The following is a 16,663-nucleotide window of genomic DNA, read 5'->3' as shown; positions in this document are numbered from 1 at the left end:
TAGAAGGAAGAGTGTGGACAATGCTAAACCATATGCAGATAGAACTTTCTAGTAATGGATTTTCAGACTCTAATAGCAGCCAGCATTGTCTGTGCTAGGTGTTGTGCTAAGCGCTTTACAAGTATTGTCTTAATTCCTTACAATGACTCTCTAAGAAAGTGCTATCACTATTCCTATTTTATAGATGGGGAAACGGGACACAGAGAGGTTAAATAACCTGCCTAAGGTTGCACAGCTAATAAGCTCTGGAGCCAGGATTTTAATTAGGCAGTCTAACTCTAGACCCCATGCTCTTAGCTACTGTGCTATGTTGCCTTCCTCTTGTTTCTTACAATTCTAGCTTGTATGTCATACAGAGTGAAACATAGATCTGATCTATGTTACTCCCATTTACTCTGTCTCTTTACAAACCTTGATCGTTTCCTATCACCTACAGGATAAAATCTGAATTCCTTAGTATGATGTAAGTACCTCACAGTTTAGTACCACTTATCCTCATCATCTGCTACACCTTCCTAAAACTGCATGCCATTGCTCAAATGTAATAAGCTCTGTCTTTGCACATGCTGTTCTCTCTGCCTAGAATGCTCTTTTTTTCTTTTTGGGTGAAACCCTACTCATCCTACTCATACTTTAAGTACTGGGCTTAAATGTTACTTCCTTGGTAAAACTTTTCTAATCATCCATCCCGAGTCAATCAGGCCGTCACATGTCCTCTAAAACAGTAACTTCTGTGTTCCTGTTCTGATATCTTTTCAGTGAAACAGGAATCCTAGGTCTTTTCCTTCCCACACCTGTGTTCCTAAGAGCTCTGGGTCTACCTCCACAGCGCCCTTCAAGTAACACCATTTTTCATTCCTGCTGCCCCTGCCCTGTCAGCAGCACTTTTATCTCTGCTGCTGCAATTGCCACCTCACTGTTCTGCCCCTGGACTCAATGTTATGCCAGATTCATCTTTTGAAAAAGTGCACACAAGTAAGCCTTCTGCTCAGGACACTGCCTTTCTGGTGTGTCCCCTAGAAGTCTAGACTTCCCAGTGTTCTCTCACCTTCCCGTTGGCACTGTCCAAGTCTGTGTCCTTTCACCTTGTATTAAGGTGAGTTATAGGTATGTTTCTTTCTCCACAGGATTGTAAACCTGTCTAGTTCATGTTTGAGTCTCCAACACAGTATTTACAGGTGTTTATTTCATGTTTATGGTTGAATGTCCCTGATTAAATTTCATTAGTCCCAAATAAGGAGTAACCCATCTTACATATTTTGAAGAATTTGTATTGCAAATAGCATTTTTTGTTTTGTTGTTTTTGTTTGTTTTAAAAATTTGGTCATAAAGTGGAGGGAGGATTTCAGTTTTAGGAAAATTGCTGGTGAGGAACTCTCATCCTTCACAATGATGCCAGATTCATTGGGGATGTTGTTTTATCTAATGATGTTCAAGTTACTTAGCATCTTTAAAAATGGAGAAAATGACACCTAAGACTTGCCCATACCATGAGTTAGTTGTAGCAGAAACCATTTGATCAAGGAATGTGTAAGTGCTTTGTACACCTAAAGGATTATACTGATAAGAAAAGTATAAGTTGTAGTTCAGGTGTGCTGGAGAGAGCCCTGGTTTTAGAAGACTTGAGTTCTGGCTCTGCAATCTTGCAGGTTGACCTTGAAGCAGGTATTTTCTTCTATTCTCTAAAATTGGAATAAACCTGTTTGTTTCTTAGGGTTTTTCAGGGGGAGATTAATTAAGATGCCTTCCTTACATTTTTAAAGTCTGTTAAAATGTTAGGTTTGTTGTCTTTTTTTTTTTTTTTTTTTTTTTTTTTAATCATGGCCACGTTAGACACCATTCCCATTTATTTTACTTACTAGGAGCATATTAACAAGTTTGGTTTTTGAGACAATCTAGCATCCTATTTAGAAATCCAGCCCTTACTAATATTTGTGTTTGTTCATTTCTTTGGATATTAAAGGCATCCTGGTGTGATAGGAGAAGTAGATTTGGAACCAGAGAGGGGATTCAGTGCTGTGTAGGAGGTGGAGACATGGAAGATAAAGCAGAGGGGGTGGGAGGAGAGGGGGAGGAGGGGAGAAGAGAGAGGTGTCATCGGAGTTTTTTAGTTACTTAAAGCCTATTTTAAACAAACCAGATCCTGGGCAGAATCCTTATTCTCCAGCTGAAATCATAAGTTGTGTCAAATCAGCAGACCTTGCTCAGACATACAAATAGGTTGTAAAATTTCTGTCTCAGGCAGGAGATAGCAAATCTTCAGCAGAGTTGTCACATGTATTCCACTATGAATGTAGGTTGGGACTAGATGACCTTTAAGGTCTGTCAACTTTGAGATTCTGTGATTTGTTGACCAAGTATAGAAAGCTGTTTTTATTTAGGCGTTCTAGACCAATGTAATTATAAATTGCACTTTTGTCTGTGACTTTTATTTACAAAACCTTGTAAATACCTTGAGTATAGCTCCAATCAGCTTGTGCCCCATGCAAAATTGGTGCTACCAGTTTCCAAGGACCACCTTCTGTCATCTGAATTAGTAAAGCACCCACATGTGCCTTCCTTCGGGGTGGGACCCAGTAGGGTAAAAAACAAAATGCTTGTTTCTAGGGGACTTGCTTTTTTTTTTTTTTTTTTTTTTGCAAAGGAAGCCCTAACTGGTGAAGTTTTGAGCAGATTCTGAGATTAGTTCTGTTACAAAGATTTTTGTTGTTGTTCTTGTTGAGAATGGTGTCCTGCAGAAAGAATCATGGGAAATTTTTAGAGTGCTTTAGATATGATCTATCTAATACCAATAACCTTCTTTTATTGAGACCCAAGCTAGGGCAGTGACTTTCCTAAAGTCATAAATTTAGTAGGTAGTCCATTGGGAACTTAACCTCCAGGGGCTTCCAATACCAAATCTAGTGTGTTTTTACCACTGGTGTGGCTGTTTCCAGGAGTAGTTGCAAGTCTTTACGTTGAAACTGTTCCTCCTTCCGTTTCTTTTAGCTTTCTCATCATCAGTTCTGTGTTTGTGCACATTGTGCTAGATATGTTGCCTGTAGGGACAGATCCGTTTACTCCTCTGTGACAATGAAACAGGGTGAACAGGTTCTTAGGTGTTTTGTAGAAAAGCCCTTCTTCAGGGAGAACCAAATAGGGCCTCTTGGATGTTATAATGAATCCTCTCCGGGTTTTGATTTGCCCTCTGCTTTTCTCCTCTGGAAGTTACAGGCTTACCAACACTGCTTCATTACTCAGCACTACCCTCTGGAGAGGGAGGGTGAGGCTTGGTAAATAAGCTCGAGGTCAGGGTTCTGAAACAGCAGTCCTTCCCTCCAGCCAACGGTGTTTCCTCCAGCCTTCTTTCTCCGTGGCTTCTCACCCTAGAGATATGTCCAACATCCCTCCCAATAGAAAATTCTTCTGTTCTTGCCTCTTCAGAGTAGTTTTGGTCCTTTAATGTTTGTAAAGCTCTTGTATCTTCAGAAAAAAGCTCTTTAGTGGTTACTTTTAAGATTAGAACTGCTTTGAGGGGTGCCTGGGTGGCTCAGTCAGTTAAGTGTCCGACTTTGGCTCAGGTCATGATCTTGCGGTCTGTGAGTTTGAGCTCCGCGTTCGGCTCTGTGCTGGCAGAGAGGAGCCTGGAGGCTGCTTCGGATTCTGTGTCTCTCTCACTCTGCCCCTCCCTCCCACATGAGTGTGTGTGCGCACGCGTGTGCACGCTCTCAAAAAGAAAAACATTAAAAGATAATAAAGTTAGAAGTTTGATTGTTTTGATCAAAGAGTTGATTTTTATGAGGAGGTATAGAGGCACAAGGCTTCTTGGAGCCTCTGAGAATGTGCCATGTACTAGCTTTTATTTATTCATTCAATGATTGTTTATTTAAGAGCATTGGAGAATAATGTAGAGACCACAGAGACAATTTGCTACTTATGTGACTAAGTCACTTAATTCCTGAGACTCAGATTTCTTCATCTTTAAGATAGAAATAAAACCTACCTTATAGATTGTTGAGAGAACTAGATGAGATGACCATGTAAGAGGATGGGCTCTGGAGAAACCCATTTGGACTCAGATTTTGGCTCCGACACCTACCAACTGTGTGACCTTAGGCAAGTTATTTAATCTTTCTCAGTTTACTTTTCTGTAAAATAGAGATGGGTAATCATAGTATTTGTTATTGTGCCATTGGGTTACTGTGAGGATTAAGCAAAATAAAGCAGGGAAGTGTTTAGCATTGTGCCTGGTGCATACTAAGTGCTCATTAAGTGTTAGCTATTAATTACAACAGTAACAGCAAAAACAATAATGATAGTCTTTAGGTATTTATTATGCTAGGACATCAAGTGGCAGAGGAAAGACTAGAAGGCATTACATAGGGCAGTGGATCTATAAGAGCATTTGCCCTTGCCAACTTTCCTAGTGAGAGGGCCTGAAGGGACTGAGAGGCTCTCATTGGACCCTGGCCTATGGCTTCCTACAGTGAAGGCTTCTCTTCCAGGCTAGAAGGTTGAGATAGGAGTTCAGAGGGACTTCAGAGGACAGTGAGAAGACCAATCTGTCAGGGTGGAGCATTTGGGTAAGGGCATAAGTAACTCTAGTAGGAAGGTAAAACTGGGTCCAGGTCATGGAGGGCCATGAATGTCAGGTGAATTGTTTGTATTAGAGCCACCCTACCCTGGGTCATCTCAGCGGAATTGCTCTCTTGCAGTCTTTCCTTTAAGCTTTTTAAAATGGTAATATACATTAAAAACTGTAACATTTACATTTGAAACAAAAATAATAAAACACCAATGCACCTGCCACCCAGCTCAGGAGATGTGATATTACTGGACCCTTTGAAACATCCTGTGTGCTCCATACCCATCACCAACCTCTACCTGAATGCTCTCCTGAATCTTGTGTTAGCCATGTATCATTTTCCTTCCTTCCTCTCTCCTTTTAAAAATGGTTTTACCATTTCTATCTTGGTCTTTTGAAGACACTGAACAGGGGCTGTGGAATCAGGCAGGAGCCATATGGCCTGCCTGTCACCTGGCTAGGCCAGGAGGAGGGTGGGGACACAGGAGGGGAGTGGCAGCACTGTGGTGGGGGAGGGAGAGGCTGGAGAAACTGGCCCAGCTCCTTGGGCTGTCCTAAAGAGCAGGCCCGGAAGCTTGGCAATTTTGGTGGAGAGGTTCCAGAGGAGAGTTCAGCCCTCTGAGGCTGCACAGCTGGAAGCTGTTGCCTGGAGTTTAGAGCTGTGGGGGGTGGGGGGGGTGAGAATCTCTTGTATTCTTTTGAGACACAGTATCAACTCTTTAATGTGCTAGGGAGCTTCAGGGTTAGCACAGTGCCACATGTGGCCAGGACAGTTTTAGCAGGCCTGCCTCCTATTTTCACCTCATACATATTCTGGAGTGTTGATTGTGCCAGTTATTAAATTATGTTTGCCACTTGGCTTTTCTATAAAAGCTTTGGATTTTGCTTTGGTTTGGCTTTCCTGGTCCTTCTTTGAATAAGAACTTTCCTTTCTACCAATAGCAATTGCCAACCACAGACTGTGAGCGATCCTATGGGAATAAGTTACAGGGCTGGGAGAAGCAGGGTGATGGGAGTCTCTGCAGCAGTGGGCCTTGGTCTGACCCCCACCACTCACCACAGTCATTCTCTGGTGCTGAGAAGGTTAAATTTGGAAAGCTATCATCCAGATGTATTTCAGTGGGATAGATAACATGGACCCCTAGTGTGCTAGATACTGTGGGGGATCATAGAGAGATGGAACTAGTTATGCTCTTGAGGAGTTTACATTCTAGATGTGAGGATAAGACTTCCATGCGTCTACGGTTAAGGCAGTACAAGTACCAAATGCAGAAGGTAGACACGTTTTTCTGATTACCAATGGAATACATGTTTATTAAAAATAAGTTCAAATATGAAAGACACATACAGTGTAGAAAGTTCCTCATAGTCTGACTCCTCCTTAAGATAATCACTGATACCTGTTAAGGAGTATTTGAGGTGTTGACATTTGAGCTGGACCTTAAAGTAAAATCCAGAGAGGCAGACTGATGGAAGGAAAGCAGGCATCCTAAGGATCCATGCTCCCACTCCAGGGAGGAGCACCCTTACTAGCTTCCCTGACAAAGAGCCAACTTCTGCATGGACACCTTGGTTACAAGGTGCCAAAGTGCCCAGCTGGAATTAACCTTTGTTATGCACCACCTTGTGCCTTATGTGCTAGCCAGTGTGTGGGGCATCTTATAGATGTTATTGAATTAATTCTCATTATAACCTTTGTAAAGTAGATTTTTTTCATGTATATTTTTGTTGTAAAATAGGTATCTTTATTTTTGTTTTATAAATAGGGATATGGAGGCTCAGAGGTTACCTGCCAGGGTCCCACAGCAGCAAGCAGTATAGAGTTCTGCTATTCGCTAGGCATGTGATTTTGTGCCAATTATTTCATCTCTGTGGCTCAGTCTCATCTGTAGAGTTGAGTGGTAACAGTATCTGCTTCACCAGGAGCTTTCAGATGAATGAGTTAATACACATTAAGCCAGTGGAACAGTGGGTGTGTGGCACATAGTATGCACTCAGTAAGCAGTAGCTATTTACTATACCTTGTTTTCTCTCTTCTTAACATGATTTGTGTCATCTCCCCCACTTAAATCTATAGATGGCCTTTCTGTCCTCCCAGTCATCCCTCACACTTTTCTCTCCTTTACAGTTTCTCTCTCTGCTTCCAACCATTGCCTGTCTTCATCCTGTCTCTGCAGTGTCTCATTCCTCTTTTTTCCATTTTCCCTCATTTTACCCTCTTTTGTGGCCTTATCACCTGTCTCCTGTCGTGGCAGCCTCTGACCTGCCTCCCTGCTGTTAGCTTCATTCTTTTATATACCAGAATCATTTCTGAAAGTTCAGTTCTCATCGTATCACATCTCTGTGTTAAAAATAAACATTCACATCTTTATTCAGTTTCTTGGTTTCAAGTTCAAGATTCTTTAATTCTGACCCCACCTCACCCTTTAAGTGTGTTCCCAGACTACTTCCACAAGTCCTCTCTGCTTTTCCTTCCCCCCACCCTCCTCTATCTACTTCTGTCTGGGGAAATTTTACCTACCTGTTACAAGATCCAAATTGAAATATCACTTCGTTTTCTTAGTCTTTTTACCTACTCTTTTTAGAATTTTTATATTCTTTTGTGGGAGTTAGCACATACTGTCTTGAAATATAATTTTCAAGGCACATTTCTTATTTTCTGTGTAATTATAACCTAGATCAGTGTAGAGGCTGGGTTTAATTCATATCTGTATACGCCCTCAATGTCCTATAGCAGTGCCTTGCACATAGTAGGTGCTTAATATTTTTGGTCTAAATAAAAGATGGGGGGGGTGTCCTCATAACTGCCTGGTGAGTTTCTCTTGGAGTCTTGGTGAGAGTCACTGGTCAGTGGGTGGAAATGCTGTGGTTTTGTTTTCTAAGAGTCCGACATCTTATCCGCCATGGAGGAGAGGCAGAGCCTGTAGGCTCTGCCCATGGGTCCCAGTGCCTGTAACTGTGAAGGGGCTCCAGCCAGTGCCTGCGGTACTAGGTCCCGTGCCTTGGCCCCTCGGCCCCTCCCCACAAATGCTCAGCGGAACAGGGGATTAGGTTCTGGCAGCACAGCTGGGATTTTGGCGGCCATTCCACAGTCGACAATAGCACGCAGCCACCCGGACAGGACCGCGCAGGCCTGCACTCCAAGGCCACAATCTGCCTGGGCTTCTTGTTTGGGTGGCCGAGGGGGAGGAGCGGGCAGAGCGCGGAGTCCTGGCCTTGCCACGCAGAAGGTACGGGCTGGAGAGATTCCCTCTGGGAATGGGCTTGGGGGGTGGCCTTGTCCCAGGGCAGGCGGCGCTCGCGAAAGGAGGCCGGCGCTTTGTGTGTGAGCGGCATGTGTGTGCTTAAAGACACAGCCGCCCCGCCCTGGAGCCGGCAGGAAGCAGCCCCGCGTGAAAGGGCCTGTGTCCTGCTCCCTCTCCAAAGCCTCTGTTCCCGGCTCTTCCTCCCTGCCCTGCGCGCCGGCAGGCAGGGGCTGAGCTAATCATCAGGGCAGTCCGTCGCTGGCCAGAGAGATGGACAGGCTGTCACTGCTGTGTTAAGAGAGCGAAGGGGGAGTGTCCGGGTGATACCAGGTTTGTCAGGCAGGCCACTGTGAGATGTGTTTTGTGTATTTATGCCACAGTTTGCCTTGGCTCTTGCCACTGTTGCCGTTCAGGATTTTTTTGTCTGCTGGCTCCTGCACCCCCCTCCCCCCTCCCCCCTCCCCTGCGTCCTAGTCTTTCGTTCGTGGGCCTAGCCTTCGCGGCCCCTCCTCTCCAGTGCGCCCCTCCTCTCCTTGCCCCCGACTGGCGCCCCTCCCCCCTCTTCCCGAGAGTTCCCTGCTTTCGCTGTACTCCCAGATCGCGGAAGCTTGCTGTGCCTTTAAAGAAAGCAGACTCCTGGCTGTGACGCACTTCTGGCTGTCAGCCAGGAAGATCGCTCCTGCCAGGCTGACTGAGAAGAAAACCAACAACTTTTCTTTTGTGTGTGGGGTTACTTTCCACTAGCCCCCCCCTTCCTCCTCTCCTTTCAAGATTTAAATGCTAATGGCGGATTAAAACCTGTAGATACGTTTGGCTTTGGGAGTCTGGTAAGGCCCCCCCCACCCTCCCCTGCACTGAGACTTTTTCTCCCTCCCTCTTTCTCTGGGTTTTTGTTCAAACATGGACGAGGGGGTGCGGTGGAGTTCCCCCCCCCCCCCTCCGCTTTCCTGCGCCATCCTTAAAGGGGAGGGAGAGGAGAGGGAGCGCAAGTAAACACTCAGAGACAGGCGCTGGGAGCAGAGCTTGCCAACATCCGGGAGTTGGCGCCTTTGAGAGCAAAGGGTTGCTTTCTTTTCCCCTCGCGTAGATAGATGTCAGCGTGTTTTTGTTAAGAGGGGAAAAGCGTGCGCCTGCACATTGAGCTGTAGAGACAGCTCAAGAGAGCTTCTCCATTCCTGAGTGAGGCCTGGGTGTGTACGCAGTGGTGGGGAGTGAAAAAGGTTCATTTTGGCCGCGGGTAGTGACCAGGGTAGGGTGTGTGAATACAGCAGTGGGGGCAGGTGCTGATGAACTGCTGAAGGGGGCTTGGGTGTGTATGTGCAGTATATGGCTATAGGCCCCAGGTCTGCTTCGTGATGGCAACCCTTTTGCCCACATCCTTCTGATCTGGACGTTGCAGAGCATGGGGGGGGGGGGGGGGGGAGGGGCAGATATCAGTAAGCCACTTTTGAAGAAACCAGGGAAATCTTGGTTTCCCTTGCATTCCTTCTCTTGTTCCTCACCAGAGCTCTGGGCCAAATTCTAGGCTACATAGAAGGGTTGGTCTGTGTGAAGAGGGGGAGGCCTGAGTCCAGAGTGAGTCCCTTTTAGGGGACCCAGGAAATATACCCAGCAAGCTGGTTTGCCCTGATCTCAGGAATGCAGAGAAACCCTGTGGAGTTAGACAGGACAGCCTATCCTGGACACCACAGGAGTTGAAAAGGATTGTATTTTTTCCACCTGGGCTGCTCTTGGAGCCACTGGTCCTTAAGCCTTTTATGTCCTCCAGGCCAAGAGATGCACCAGCAAGATATTTCCTATTCTGTTCTTTATGATGAATTAGTTGATGGTGACATAGCTTGGCCTTTGCTGGACCTCTCTGGGGTAACCTACCAGGTGAGGTCTGGGTGCTTGTTTGCCAGTGCCTCCTGACCTATTCCTCCCTGAGTTAGAGGAGGAGGAGGACCTCCCTCAAGATCAGGGTGTTTACTCTTTGGATGTGGGGGTTATTCGATGGTGGGATATCTCTTAGAAAGGTGTACAGAGCATGGAATTTTTATGGCTGCAGGCAGGCTGTCAGAGTAAGTAGTGGCAAATCTTGCCATTGAACATGGGCTTATAGATAGGACAGGCATTTTATTTTGTTTTAAATAAATGTTTATTATTTTTGAGAAAGAGAGCAGGGGGTGGGGGGCGGGGTGGTGGGAAGGGCAGAGATAGAGAATTCCAGGCAGGCTCCCCACTGTCAGCTCTGAGCCCCATGTGGGGCTCAAACTCACAAACCTTGAGATTATGACCTGAGCTGGAATGAAGAGCCTAACCAGTTGAGCTACCCAGGTGTCCTTATTTTTTTAAAATAGGCTCCACACATAGTGTGGATCCCAGTGCAGGACTTGAACTCAAGACCCTGAGATCAAGGACCTGAGCTGAGACCAAGAGTTGGATGCTTAACCGACTGAGCCACCCACGTGCACTCAGACATTTCCCTTGTGAGCTCTGAGCCTGTGAGCCTTTGGAAATAAGGGATAGAGAGGGGGTGGGGCTTGGGAAAGGATGCCTTGAGGTGGGAGTTTGTGTGGGATTTGGGCCAAGAAATTCTGGGAGTGGGAGCTATCACCTAAGAGAATGAGCTTTCAGTGGAGGCAAGGGCTTGTGATCAGTACAATTTTGTAGTTTTCTGGGACCAAATTTCACTTTGGTGTTATCTTGAGGTAGGGCTGGTGTTCTGGCAGGCAGTAAGTGAGTTAAAGATGGTCTCAAAAGGAGCTGGCGGGGGCTTAGGGTAAGGAGAGCAGTGCTGCCACAACACGACTCAGACCCTCTGGCATTTGACCTATCACTTAGTTAAACCCTTGGAACTGAAACTTTTCTTGAACAGACCCCAAAGCTTAGCAACCTGACCCTCTGGTCTTGGTCCTTGCATCTGAGCAGGTGGTTTGCATTAGCTTCAGTCCTGGTAGGAAACCATGGCTAGGTTTTAACTCTTTAAGACCCAGAGAGGGTACAGGCCAGGTGGCTATGCGTCTTTGAGTGTCCTTTTCCTTGTCCTGATACATCTTTTCTAGAAACAGAGGGATTCCTGTAAATGTGGGGCTTGGTCCTGATGTAGGAATTTACATTATATCGGTTTTGAAAATGTAAAGAGGATGCAAGGCCATAAGTTTATAAGGTAGCTTCTTCTGTGTCTTGTGTCTTGGTTCCTTCTTGAACTCAGGAAAGAGAGGGCACCTTATCAGGTCTGTGAAGTCTCTGTTTCAGATTCTGAGGGTACTTCTTTTCACATAAATGGGTAGGTGGGAACTCTGAAGGTGCCTTGAGAAGCCTTGGTTTGTTTGTTATTTGGGGATTGTGGGTGGGTGGTACCTGATCACGTTGGGTGGATCTCAGATCCTTTTGTGAAATGGTTCTGAGCTACAATGCGGGGATCTGTTTTTCCATCACCATGACCATCACCCAGTCTTCTGGGTGGGGCTTGCCTCAGATTTCAGGGGGAGGGTGGGGAGGATGGTGCTTTGGCTGGGAGCCCTCAGGTTCTAAGCCAAGGCCTGCTTAAAGCTATAGTCCCAATCTGAAGACTAGCCATGCCACTGGCTTCAATCATTCGTTAACCAGAGAAATGAGTGGCTGTCTGTCCTAACAGCTCCCACCTCAGTGTCCTGTCTCTGGAAAAGTGCTTCTTTATGGGCTTTGAGGTGACAAGGTCATTCTGGAGTGCCTCATGTTGAGTATTGGATTCTTCCTGTTTCCTTGCCTGGGGAGCCCAGAAGAAGGCATTTGGCCTTGACACCAGTTTTCCTGAGCAGTGGAACTAGTTTTAGACAGGCTCCCCCAAAGAGGACATAAGGGTTGTAGGTTTTGCCTCTGAGATGAAGGGAAGAGGTTGGTTAAACCTCAGGTCATTTTTAGCAGCACAGCTGTGAAATCTCTCAGAGGGGGCAAGATCCACCTCCGGTTGCAAATAAAATTTCTGACCGAAATTTTGGACCTCTCCAGACAGCAAGTCTAGAGGCAACAGTGGGGATGAGGGGGAGGTAATCTGGGCCTCATTTCCCTTGTTCCTAAATAGCTTAGACTTTTTTTTTTTTTTTTTAAGAAGCCCCAATAGAACATGGCCATTGCTGCCTTCACCAGGACCAGGCATGGTCCCTCTAACTTTAGGCTGGCCAAGCACTAGAAGAGTCTTTTTGTGGTGCAATAGTTGAGACCATCTGTCTTCATCCTTGCTTGGCCCCAGGGTGCTAGGCATTCAGTGCTGATGGATAGGCCATGCTGGATGAAAATCATCCAAGACTGAAGAACATTTAGGCCCTTTAGCTTCTTTGCCCTCCTGAGAGTTCCCTTTACCACTTCACTTGGGTCTTACCAAAGCCCAGGTGAATTGGCTCATTTCCAAGACTGTGATGTTGGTATTACAGGTGGGTATTATTGGCTTTTGTGGGGTCAGGAAGCACTTAATTATAATTAACAGTTATATTTAGCATTTAATTATTTTCTATTATTTAATGCTTCGTGTATGTTTAATATCATTCCTCATCCTGCTGTAAGCTCCTCAGAGGTAGGGGCCATGTCATTGTCTCCCATTTCCCATGTGTCTTCCAGCACAGGATGAACATATGTATGGAACAAGAAAATAACCTTTTTGGTTGTTTGATAAGCACTATACACTTGCATAGGAAGGAATAAGAAATGATGGGGAGTGGATTACCATCAGATTTATGTATATCTTTCCCCTGCTAGACAGTGGGCACCTTATGGACAAGAATGGAGTCCCAACACATTGAACACAGAAGGTGCCTAGCAAATGTTGTTTCCAAAGAACCCACACCTTAGGGGATACTAATATGTGGGGAAACTTACAGGTGATGTGACTCTTAACCACTCTTGTTCTTCTTGGAATAGTGACAGACTGAGTACCTGTGACAGGAGGTGGGGGGTGGGACTGATTGCCCCCATGATTTGTGGGAATTCTGGGAGCTCCTGGGAGGTGTTGAGGAATATTTAGTCACCAGCTGTGTGGTCTCTTGGGCAGGTTGGCAGGCAGTTGGCTGATTCTCAATGGGAAGGGAAATTGGAAGCAGGAATACCAGGACAGGTACCTGATCCTTCATTAAATGTCCCGTGAGATCTCTGCCAGCATTGGATGTGGCATCATCCAGTCCCTCATTTGAACCATGTCTTTGACATTTCTGTGGGAGATATACAAATCCAGAATTTGGAGAGTTTTCCCTTTAAGGACTTGTTGTTAGGTAGAATTTGGATACCTGCAGAACGAGCCAGAAATCAACCTTTCTGCTTAAGATTAGTGATTGTTTATTGTATACCTACTATATACCAGGCACTATGCTATTTGCGTTATCTGCTTGGTCTTGAAGCATCACAGTGACCCAGGGAAGTGTTTGTGATTACCGTTTTGTAGAGAGGAAACTGAGACCGAAAGAACTTATGCTACTTGTCCAAGGTCACAAGACCAAGGTCACATGGGATCACCATTCAGACCCATGCCTGTCTGAAAAGGCATGTTTGTTGTTTTATTTTTTTATTTTTTAAATGTTTATTTTTGAGAGAGAGAGAGTTCGAGGATAGGAGGGGCAGAGAGAGAGGGATAGAATCCGAAGCAGGCTCCAAGGCTGTGCGCTGTCAGTACAGAACCCAATGCAGAGCTCAAACTCATGAGCTGTGAGATCATGACCTGAAGTCGGATGCTTAACTGACTGAGCCACTCAGGCACCCATGTTCCATGTTTTAAGGGCACCATGTCCCAAAGAGGAGGGTTGAAGAACAGCCTTGAATGTTATATTTTCTGTGGAACAGAAAGATTGCATGTAGAGCTTGGTGGACATTGAATTAAATGCAGGATTCTTTACTGTTACAAGTTTTACAGTAATTTTATTTTATTAAAAAAATTTTTTTGATGTTTATTTATTTTTGAGAGAGAGAGACAGAGCATGGGTGGGGGAGGGGCAGAGAGAGAGGGAGACACAGAATCTGAAGCAGGCTCCAGGCTCGGAGCTGTCAGTACAGAGCCCGATGTGGTGCTCGAACCCACAAACCATGAGATCATGACCTGAGCCAAAGTCGGATACGTATCTGACTGAGCCACCCAGGCACCCGAAGTTTTATAGTTATTTTATTTTATTTTATTTTATTTTATTTTATTTTATTTATTTTTAAAATTTTTTTAATGTTTATTTATTTATGTATTTATTTATTTATTTATTTATTTTTTTTTTTTTAAATTTTTTTATTTATTTTTGGGACAGAGAGAGACAGAGCATGAACGGGGGAGGGACAGAGAAAGAGGGAGACACAGAATCGGAAACAGGCTCCAGGCTCTGAGCCATCAGCCCAGAGCCCGACGCGGGGCTCGAACTCACGGACCATGAGATCGTGACCTGGCTGAAGTCGGACGCTCAACCGACTGCGCCACCCAGGCGCCCCAATGTTTATTTATTTTTGAGAGAGAGAGCACGAGTGGGAGAGGGGCAGAGAGAAAGGGAGACACAGAATCCAAAGCAGCCTCCAGGCTCTGAGCTGTCGGCAGAGCCTGACATGGGGCTCAAACCCATGAGCCGTGAGACCATGACCTGAGCTGAAGTCAGACGCTCAACTGACTGAGCCACCCAGGTGCCCCTATAGTAATTTTAATGTGTACTTTGAGCTTCTTTCTCAAAATTCCCATGGTGCCTTGGTAAATTTAAGTGCTGCGTGAAGAGAGATTTATTTAAATATTAAGAGCCAGTAAATTGAACCACTTCCCCCTTAATCGTTCATCATGGATATCTGATATAATTAACTGCTCTTCTTTTGGTTTTCAGGTGCATTGGGGTGACTGTTTGGTGTCACCAAGATGACACTCCATGCCACCCGGGCAGCGGCACTCCTCTCTTGGGTGAGTAGTCTTCCTCTCTTTTTGCTGAGAATTTTCCCAGAAAGTTTGGAGGGGTGCGAGAGGGAACCAGGGCTATGTAAGGTCTTCTCATCTCCAGATTAAGGAAATAACAGTTTTCCTTTGCCTTTCTCCTTAGTTTTTAACTTTTATTATCCCTGGTGATGTTGCTGCTGACAATGGTCCATAACTCTGCTTGTGTGGCTTAGAAGAGTATTATCTTCTAAGCTTCTGTATACCTCTTAGGAGAAGTATAAATTTCTTTTCTCATGGGACAGTTGGCTGCAGCACGGCATAGAGACCCATCTTCATTTGCTTCCTTTGCATTTTCCTAACTAGAAGGGTTTATGCTGAACTTCAGTAACATGCAGGGACTTTGGTCTTGAAAGGCCTTTTATTGTAGGGCAAGGTTCTCCTTGCTTTCTTTACCATGTTTCTGTCTGTTTCCACTGTTTTCCTGTTGCCTTCTTGATTACTTAAATCCTTGTGCTAGATCTTTTCATACATTTGTCCAAGACAAACAATGGCAAATGAAGGAGTAATACTGAGCACTGGGAACATAAAGGTACAGAGAAACAGAGGAGGCCACAGAGTGTAGTGATGACAAGCATGGACCTTGGAGTCAGACAGCCTGATAGAATCAGCACTCTCACCTGTGTGCGTGACCCAGGGCAAGTTACTTAGCCTCTCAGCACCATATTTTTTAAATTGAAATAAAAATACATCATAGAGTTATTATGAGGACAATGAAATAATGTTTGTAAAAAGCATTAAGCACAGTATCTGAATAAATAATAATTCTTGATACTTAAAATATTGCCAGGGCATGCTATATGGTACAGGGTATTTTAGTAGTCACCCTGACTACTGATCAATTAGGGCCAAGTGAAAAGCCAATCAAAAAAATTACAGAATAGTTTGAAGGACATGAATTTTTAATTTCCAAGTAGGGTGGGCTTAATAAGACATTGTCTTTAATTGCTGTAAATCTCTAGTCAGGAAATGTGTTCAATATACAGGATGTACAAGGGTGCCTGGGTGGCTTAGTCAGTTAGCGTCTGACTCTTGATGTCTGCTCAGGTCTTGATCTAGGGTCATGAGTTCAAGCCCCATGTTGGGCTCTGCGCTGGGTGTGAAGCCTACTTTAAAAAGAAAAAAAAAAATAACAAAACGTACATTCTTAGTCTTCAGTTTCTGAAGTAAATGTGAATTTTAGTTGTACAGTTTAAAATGGGTATTTTTATATTTATAGTTTACTTATTTTATATTTACATTACATTTCAGTTTATTTTTCAATCAAAAGGTCTCATGTTTATTACTGAACCAACCTACTGGTGCAGAAGCATAATGACAGAGAAAAGTCATTTCCTTGATAAAACAGATCTGCTGTTGAGGTAGTGGGAAGGTGATGGAGTAGGATGTAATGGAATAGGAACATACGACTTTCAGGCGGCATAAGTGTGTGCCATCTCATGTATGATCCCTTGTAGACCCAGCATCGTTCTTCTCCAGAGCTGCCTCTTGGAGTTGTATCAGATTTTATTATCAGTTTTTATCCGAATCCACTGGAGAATGGGACGATTCTGCTTTTGTTTCTTGGCCAGGAATCGCTTGATCCTGAAAGTCTTGTGAGAAGACATACTGAGAAACCGCACCACACAGCACGATGGCAGTAGCGGAGAAGAGGAGAGTCAGTGTTTTATATCTATGTTAGAAACATTGTCTCTTCCTTTTCCGCCCCTCATCCCCAGGAAGGGGCTGGTTGTGAGCTCTGTCTCTAGTTCAGCGGATTAACTGAATATTGGGGGATCCTTTAGCCACATTATTTTATTTTTTTATTTTTATTTTTTTTAATGTTTATTTATTTTTGAGAGAGAGGCAGAAGGTGAACAGGGGAGGGACAGAAAGAGAGGGAGACAGAATCTGAAGCAGGCTCTAGGCTCCAAGCTGTCAGCACAGTGCCTGACATGAGGCTTGAACCCACCAACC

The 16,663-nt window shown here is 44.7% G+C and overlaps 1 protein-coding gene and 1 pseudogene across 8 annotated transcripts in view; one reads left to right on the top strand and one right to left on the bottom strand.

The window, feature by feature from the left end:
- Nucleotides 1-16,663, top strand: part of NUMA1 (nuclear mitotic apparatus protein 1) — a 72,511-nt gene that overhangs the window by 23,205 nt on the left and 32,643 nt on the right. For 2 of the 8 annotated variants that reach the window (XM_060605718.3, XM_060605712.3), the window contains exons 1-2: nt 8,433-8,636; nt 14,604-14,677. In XM_060605718.3, coding sequence (XP_060461701.1) covers nt 14,636-14,677 — 42 coding nt within the window. In that variant the 5' untranslated portion in view covers nt 8,433-8,636; nt 14,604-14,635. Of the gene's footprint in view, nt 1-7,488; nt 7,795-7,928; nt 8,140-8,431; nt 8,637-8,975; nt 9,000-14,603; nt 14,678-16,663 lie in introns of those variants that run through there. The other 6 variants (XM_060605714.3, XM_060605715.3, XM_060605716.3 and 3 more) reach the window with 5 other exon arrangements.
- Nucleotides 16,120-16,318, bottom strand: LOC132661332 (large ribosomal subunit protein eL39-like; annotated as a pseudogene).

This window comes from Panthera onca, chromosome D1, assembly GCF_046562875.1.
Source record: "Panthera onca isolate mPanOnc1 chromosome D1, mPanOnc1 haplotype 2, whole genome shotgun sequence".
Classification (NCBI taxonomy): domain Eukaryota; kingdom Metazoa; phylum Chordata; class Mammalia; order Carnivora; family Felidae; genus Panthera; species Panthera onca.
Note: the sequence above shows the minus strand (reverse complement) of the source record. Positions and strands in the feature narration are given on the sequence as shown.